We start from the raw sequence: 8232 nt of genomic DNA, 5'->3' as shown, positions 1-8232 counted from the left end.
TCGCCCCCCCCAGCCCCTCGCCCGCCTTGGAGGGCAGCCGCCGTGCCGCTGAGGCACCCTAGTATATCAGGAAGCCTTGAGACGTTTTGTTTTTTTTACACCGAAACTGCCCCCCCCCCCCCCCCCCCCCCCCCCGCCATATCAATATCGGTATGAATCACACTGTGCCTACTGAAATCTGGAACAGATTACTTGCTCAGAGACACATTCTTTTTTTTCAGTTTTACAACTCAGAGGGGACTGGAAGAAGAGCATATGGGGAGAAGAGGCAGAATGTATCAAACGCCCTTTTAAAACCGTCTTTTAGCAACTTCCACGAACGCGGCTGCGAGTTCCTTCCCCCTGCAGCGCCTGCCGGCTCGCAATAAAACCGGGAAAAGCGGCGGCCCGGCTCGGGGGCGGCGGGGCGAGCCGACACAAAGCCAGCCAGCAAACCCGCGCTGCGCAGGGGGGGGCGGCGCGCCCCGGGGCTGCGAGGGGCCCCGCGCCGCCACCCCCCGCTCCAGGGGCGGGCGCTGCGCGGCGCCGCGGGACTTGCGCGACTTTTGCGCGGGGCCGCGCGTTGCACGCGCGCGCGCACACACACACGCACTCGCGGGCACGCGCGCGCGGCAGCCGCGCACAGCCGCCTCCCGCGTCCGGGGCGGGGAGGGGAGCGCTGCCCGCAGGGGCTGTTCTGGAAGGGACGCGCTTTTTTTTTTTTTTTTTCCTTTCCTTTTCTTTTTTTTTTTTTTTTTTTCCCCTCCCCTCCTCCCCTCCTCCCCTCCCCCTCGCTTCTTCCTCCCGAAAAGTTTTTTCTGGGCCTGCCCGCCCGGGTGATTCAGTCGCGGTGTCAATCACCCTGTCCTCCTCCTCCTCCTCCCCTTCCTCCCGCCGCCGGCTCCTCCTCCCGGGGTAAGTCCGAAACTTTATAAGTTGAGCTTTTTCCCCCAGCCCGCTGGAAGCGGCGAGCGGGCGCGGCGGGCTGGTGGCGGCAGCGGAGGCAGCGCTAGCAGCAGCGGGGGGAGGCAGCGCGCTGGAGGCTGCGAGCTGGAGGCTGCGCCTTACCCACACCGCGACTCCTTCCACTTGCCTGCCGCCGCCCCTGCCGCTTCCCCCCTCGCTCGCCGAAGATGTCCACAGCCCTGGTGTCGCCCACCATCTTCGACCTGAGCGAAGTTTTATGCAAGGTAAACGCGCCGGCTGGCAGCTTCGGGTTGGCGCCTGCAGGGGCTCTCTGCGCTTTTTTTTTTTTTTTTTCTTTACTTTTTATCCCTTCTTCCTTTTTCCTCCCCCCTTCTCCGGCCGCGAGCAACTTCGGCGGCCGGGCGGGGCGCCCCGTTCGGCTCAGCCCGGGCCCCGCTCCCCGCCTTCGGGGCCGGGCAGGGCCGGGGCCGGGCGGCGGCGCCGGGCGGGGGCCGTGCTCCTGCCGCCGCCCGCTGCAGCGCGCCCGGGCGGGGAGCGGGGAGCGGGGCCGGGCGCAGCCCGGGCCCCCGGCGCCTTCCCCCCGGGGGGCTCTTCCCGCAGCAGCCGCCCCGGTGGTCGTAGGGGCGGCTCGGGGCTTGCTTTGCTCGCAGCAGGCGGGTGGGACGAGCAGGGGGGCTGTGCTGTGCCGTGCCGTGCCGAGCCGTGCCGCCGAGGCTGAGCTCTCCGAGGGCTCCCGGCGTCGCTCTCCCGTCCGGGGAGAGTTGCGGAGGAGGCGGTGGCAGTGACCGGTGCTTGCTTTCTGCCCGCAGAGCAACAAGATGCTGAATTACAGCCCCTCGGGTGTCAGCGGGTGCCTGCTGGACAGGAAGGCGGTGGGCACCCCGGCCGGCGGGGGTTTCCCTAGGAGGCACTCTGTCACCCTGCCCAACTCCAAGTTCCACCAGAACCAGCTCCTCAGCAGCCTGAAAGGGGAGCCCGCGCCCATGCTGGGCCCCCGGGAAAGCCGCTTTCGGGACCGCTCCTTCTCAGAGGGTGGCGAGCGCCTGCTGCAGCAGAAGCAGCCCGGGGGCCAGGTCAACTCCAGCCGCTACAAGACGGAGCTGTGCCGCCCCTTCGAGGAGAACGGCGCCTGCAAGTACGGCGACAAGTGCCAGTTCGCCCACGGCATCCACGAGCTGCGCAGCCTCACCCGCCACCCCAAGTACAAGACCGAGCTCTGCCGCACCTTCCACACCATCGGCTTCTGCCCTTACGGGCCGCGCTGCCACTTCATCCACAACGCCGAGGAGCGCCGCGCCGTGGCGGGCGGCCGGGAGCCCGCCGTCACTGACAGACCCCGCCTTCAGCACAGCTTCAGCTTCGCCGGCTTCCCAGCACTGCTGCCAGCGGGCTGCTGGACAGCCCCACTTCCATCACCCCGCCACCCATGCTGAGCGCCGACGACCTGCTGGGCTCCCCCACCCTGCCTGGACTGCGCCAGCAACCCCTTCACCTTCTCCAGCCAGGAGCTGGTCAGTCTCTTCGCCCCCAGCATGGGGGTGCAGGTGCCCAGCGGGAGCTCCCCCACCACGTTCTTGTTCAGGCCCATGTCCGAGTCCCCCAACTTGTTTGACTCGCCGCCCAGTCCTCAGGACTCCCTCTCTGACCAGGAGGGCTATCTGAGCAGCTCCAGCAGCAGCCACAGCGGCTCAGATTCCCCTATCCTGGACACCTCAAGACGTCTTCCCATCTTCAGCAGACTCTCCATCTCCGATGACTAATCTGGGGTTTCCTCTTGCTCCCCCCCACCTCTATTACGATGTTAAGCTGAACTCCCCCCACCCCATAGTTGGAGCTGGATGTTAACGTGTCCACCTGCCTGTCGTAGACCCACTGGCTTAAACCTTAAGTGCCAAATTTACGATGAAAAGCAATAACGTTTACAAAATTAGTGCCTTTTAATGCTTTCACTGTGACTGTATTACCTCTCCAGCTGCAGAGGGCACCAGCAGCTCTGTGCACTTCCAGATGTGCAGGAAATTACCGGATCCAGCTCCCTCCACTGGCTGCATACTGCATCGCCCTCTCCAGTCCCTTCCCGACTGGCCAGCTCCCGCTAGGCTGCAGGCACGTGGGCAGGTGTTAACATCCAGCGTGCTCTCCCCCCTTACAGACTCATCTTGCCTGGATCCACTCAGGTCTGCGGGAAGACAAGCTGAGAACAGACAAAGATTGTAACACGAGTGGGACTTTGGGAGGAAAACGAGCAAATGGAAAAAAAAACAAAAAAAAAAGAGATGGGACTATGAGAGACTCGATTTTGGTGCTAAAAGTTTCCCCGTGTATTCATGTGACATCTTAAAAACAAATAAAGAAATAGAGGGGGTGGGGGCTGACGGAAGTCATTCCACACACACAAGTTTGTGTAAACAAAGTTCCAGTAGACATAGCTTTAATGGTTTTTGCTCTAGAGTACTTTAGACCTATCTTAGAGCACTCACGCCAAGCTTTTTATTATTTTTTTTCTGGGTTTTAATTTTGTATAACTTCAGAAATTGGAGAGCAAATTTTGCTTGTCACTGCACAACAATATAAAAAAAGCTTATTTAACTTATCAAAACGTATTTATTGCCGAAACCTATGCTTTTTTTGTTAATTTTGTTCATATTTATCGGGATGATGAATCCATAGAATATATTCTTTTATGTTTAAATTATGATCTTCCATATTAATCTTAAGATTGTGAAGTGTCTTTTTTCCTTTTTTTTTTTTCCCCACAGTTTAATATATTATACTACAATGACATTTTTTTGTAACTTTACACTTTTTTGGTTATTTTATTTTAAAAAATGAAAAATTAATTTAAAAAAAAATGCAAAAACTGTGTTTGGATTATTTATTTTAGAATTCCCTTCCCCCCCCTTTTTTTTGTGTTGGACTGCAAATTGAGTTAATGTGCTTCTTTGCCTTTCCTCTTCTCTTCCCCTCCCCTGGGTCTTGCCTATGTGGGCTTTAGAATGTACATACCTGAGCTCTGTTGCGAGACAGCGTGGGAGGAAGACCTTTTTCTTCCTCTTTCTGTATAGTTTCTTCAAGGAGAAAAGCCTTGGGCTCAAAGTGCCTATCTGAAGACATTCCAAATACAGTTTGTCTTTGCGTTTCTGTATTCCAAGTTTGGAGTTTTCCTTGCCGAGGTAAACGGGACTGGCACAAAGAGAATAATGAATGTAATTTTTTTTTCCCCTGTTACTGTTCACTACATTGCTTTTTTCTTCCTCTTTGTGTGAGTTTATTTAAAAGAGAATCTCTTTTGTAACGACTGTTTGCAGTTTAAATCAATAAACCCCAAGTTTTTTCAAGAAACTGACAGTGAAGCTGGTTTTACTTGCAAAAATCGAGGCGCTGGTTTTAGAGAACCGCTCAAATGCAGCTACTTCTCTCCTTTTGACCCCTGCGATGCCCACCACATGCTCAGGCACCCTTCCTTCATGCCTCACTGATGGAGCTAGTCAGCCCCATCAAGCACACGGGTGTGCAGATCAATATCAGTGAGCACCTGGTGTGGTTTATCCCATGGCCTCTAGCCCTCTCTGTCTCTTAGGGAGTCCTCCTCCCATCCTAAGCTGCTCAGTCTGTTCCTGCAAACTTCTTTCTGGTTGGTGTAGCTCAAACTTTGGACTGGCTTTTGTTCCTGCTGTGAGGAGCAGACCCTTTCCCCTGGAGGACAGCCTGCACTGTCCTATGAGAGGTTCTAGGGGGTTGATGGAGTGTGGATTTACCAAACATCAGGCCCAGCTTGTTAGTGGTATTGGGCCTTTGTGGCAGAGTGGCTGTCTGGCATTTTGCAAGGGAGAAGAATGTGGGCCTCCAGCAAAGTCTCAGTGTGTGTATAAGTGATCCTGCTATGGCATTCAGACCCCCATAGCCGTTGGAACATCAGTCACCAATCCCAGAAACATCCCAGAAAACAATTCCTGAAACCTGTGTTTTTACTTAGGGATGCTTCTTTGCCAGTGCTGCTCATGGTGCAGTTCTTGTTGTCTTCACCTTTGAGCTCTCCTCTGGAGAAAGCTTGGTGCTCTTCATCTGAAGCTGTTCCAGCTCTCTTCCAAATCAGGGGTGGAATATTGCTGCTGAACCACGGCTTGTTCAGTTGTCTTGACATGCCTCAACGTTAAGGAGAGACGTTTCCTAATTCAAGTTGGAAAAGTTCCTGCAAAACAAAAGCTGCAGGATACCTCAAGGCTTACACCGGCATACCTTCCCTGCTGCTGGCTTTGTGCAACACTCTTTCTTGTGTGGTCTGGCAATAAAGGCGAGCTAGGTGGAGGAAAGATGGTAGAAGAAGAGCGTGGCTGGTAGGAGCTGGTTCCCATGAGCAGTACAACAGCTGCACGGGGAGTTTTCTTGGCAGATGCTGACGTAACTAGCGCACAGCATGCAAGAGAAGAGCCTTGGGCACAGCCCCGGTGCTGCTCAGCGGCCTTCATATACCTCCTGTGAGTGAAGGCAGCGAGGCCCCACATGAGAGATGTGCTCCTGCCTGGAAGATCCGTGCCCAGCTGCAGCAAGTGCCCGGGCCCTGCCTCCTTCCCAGCTGCTGGGAGCAGAGCTGTTGGCCCCCGATGAGCCAGGCATATCTGATCTGGAGAGGATCCCACGCCTGTCATAGCTGTGCATGTGGGGCTTGAAACTGTTCGCTTCCTCTTTGGACTTTCTGCGCAGCTCTTCAAACAAATAGTCTTTGCCCAGTTAATAATTGATGAAGAAAATAGCTGTATTCATCGCAGGGTGCTATTGGTAAGACAAGCACCTGGGAAGCTGTGCTGAAAGTAGGTCTTCACTCATGGTACTCGTATACTTCCCTTGTCTTTCTAGGGCACTGGTTCTGGGATGCCAGCACTGCTTTTCTTCTATGAGCTTATCAATGATAAATGCTCTGTCACTTGGTGTTTTGCTTTTTGAAACTAACCTTGAGCTAGGCCACATAGGGAACAGAGAAGAGCTGAGCAGGCAGTATCAGAAGTTTACTTTCTGTAATAGTTTAGAAGAGAGAGTGCACACATGAGAGCCTCTAGCAACGTGGGGATTTGCCTGATCATTGGCATTCATTGTGGCTCGGATATATGGCAGCAGCTAGTCCGGATGTGCTGTGGATGAGTTGTCGGTGCTATTTCTCATAAGGTTAGCATCTGTTTCCCCTAGCAGTTGGCCGTGTGTTGGTAATACCCTAGCCAAAGCTCAGAAGAGTAAATAGCCTTTCCTGAAAGGGTGGTTTCGAGGGGCACATTCCTCTGACTTGAGGGCTCATCCATGCTCTGGCTCATTCATTTATTGCACGGGACTCTCACAGTGGCCAGGATGAAGGGGCTGGCCCCTGTGCGGGCACAGTTGCTCCTGAAGTGCCTGGTGTCCCAGGGCAGAGAGAAGCACCCGTGAGGATGAGATACGTGTTATCCCACATGAGGTGGCACGGCAGTGGGTGCCTTGGTGTACTTTTCAGGTTGCACTTACAGCTCTTACTACAGGACAGGGGCACTCCTGCAGTGCTCTGTCTGGCTGTTCCTCATGTGCTTCATGGATGCTCCCTGTGTCCTCCTGGTGAGAAATTTGGGTCCATGCCTTCAGGCTGCAGGCATTAGCTATTACTTAATTTTTGGCCCTGGAGTCAGGTGACTCTAGAGCTATCCACCTTCAACACGTCTGGCTGTCTTTGGAAATTACAGTCAGCACGTACGGCTGCCATTGCCAGCTGCCTCTGTCAGGAGGAACACGGTGACTTTGATCTGCAGAGCTCCAGGTGGCTCAGATCCCACTCCAGTAGCTGCCTCCCTCCTTCCTAATTCCTACACAGCTGAAGGTGTCCCAGTGACTGTACCAGCTACTCCCTTGCTATGGGCCAGTTGTGGCTTTTGTACCAAAACATCTTTAGTTTTGCAGTTGGGGGCTGCGGAAACAGAGGCCTTCTTATTTCCCAAATGCCTCTGTAGCTGAGGGGTGCAAAGTAAAATAGGCTTACTTTGTTGTTGTTTTTGAAGGTAATTGGGAACATTACAGTCTAGTTTAGGCCAACCCTTACTTCAAGCCACTTATAGATAGGTTTGTGGTGTGCCAGGGTTGCAAGTAACAGTAAAATACTATTTTAAAAAAGCCTGAAATGCTCAAAGTTCCTGGTCCTGACAGAATTTGCCCTATTGGCATAATAGTGAAATTGAGAAGGGAGGCAGAGAGGCAAGAGCTAGCAGAGAAGCTGAGAAGAGTAGAAACACACCTGGAAGACTGTTAAAAGCTGGCCTGAACTTCCAGTCTGTATGGCTCCTGCACAAGGAGGGTATGGTCTGAAAATGGGCCTGGGAGCTGCTGTTGTGAACCACATAGGGAAAGCCAGGGTGTACCAGGCAAAGATGTGGTGGTGGGACAGGAATCGAGGGGGTCACGGTTGGAGATGGGGAGCAGGGGAAGAGCTAGAGGTCAAGTCCACACAACATGGGGTTGGAAGGGTGAGAGAAGCCGTATTGCCTTGAGTCTGAAGGCTTAGCTACTGGTGGTTGGATGCATGAACACGAATGAACTGGATCTCTCCAGTGGGCCTCAGAAACAGCAGTGCTGGGGGGAAGGCCTGGATAACGTTGCTGGCTGGATGCTATCTGATGAGCATGCCCAAGGATATGAATGAGCAGTAAGATGCAGTAATACATGTGAAAACCACAGTGTGCCCTTTACACTTGCTAATTGCTACAATTTGTGTGGCCTGAGCTGGGGAAATCCGGCCTGTGCTCGCGTCTGGAGCAAGAGGCTTTGGGAGGCCGTGAAGGAAGGAGGTGCAGCGGCCAGCGTATGCCCAGACATGGCTCCAGCATGGTCCTGGGACCAGGAATGCCAGGAAGGACCTTGAGACTTGCTCGGCAGGGACTCTGTAAGTGTCTTCTGGGAACATGCGGAACAGCCCGCTGTGCTTGGGGCTGCGCTCAGCCCAAAATGTTAGAAGATGATTCTGGCAGGTGATGTAAAATGTCCTTTGTCTAGAGACTCTGGCCCATGAAGCAATGCCTGTTCCTCACAAAGCTTGCACTTATTCCCTAGAATACTTCCAGAAAAAAAAAAATAAAAGTTCCCCTAAGACACCCTAAACCAATACCTGCTGTGACTAAGCCCTGTGGGCAGCTCCGCAGCTGATTTATATCCTCCCCCTCCAAAGCGAAGGGGTTAGAGTGGAAACAGACGCTGCGTTAAACATAGCCGAGGGCACCCAGCAGCACAATTCTGCAATAAAGCGGGGAGGAAACGGGACTATGGGGTGGCTGCTGCCAGGCATGACGCGGTTTCGTGTTTCCTCGTAGGCAGAAC

General features: G+C 54.0%; 1 protein-coding gene across 1 annotated transcript; it reads left to right on the top strand.

Moving 5' to 3' along the window:
• The first annotated feature begins 908 nt into the window (after window positions 1–908).
• ZFP36L1 (ZFP36 ring finger protein like 1) lies at window positions 909–7973 on the top strand. Its single transcript, XM_035540076.2, is given in 4 exon segments — window positions 909–1169; window positions 1716–2280; window positions 2283–2374; window positions 2376–7973. Coding segments are annotated over 4 exon segments (1005 nt in total). The 5' UTR covers window positions 909–1112; the 3' UTR covers window positions 2667–7973.
• Window positions 7974–8232: the final 259 nt, after the last annotated feature.

The sequence above is a fragment of the Cygnus atratus genome, chromosome 5 (assembly GCF_013377495.2).
Source record: "Cygnus atratus isolate AKBS03 ecotype Queensland, Australia chromosome 5, CAtr_DNAZoo_HiC_assembly, whole genome shotgun sequence".
NCBI classification, from domain to species: domain Eukaryota; kingdom Metazoa; phylum Chordata; class Aves; order Anseriformes; family Anatidae; genus Cygnus; species Cygnus atratus.
Note: the sequence above shows the minus strand (reverse complement) of the source record. Positions and strands in the feature narration are given on the sequence as shown.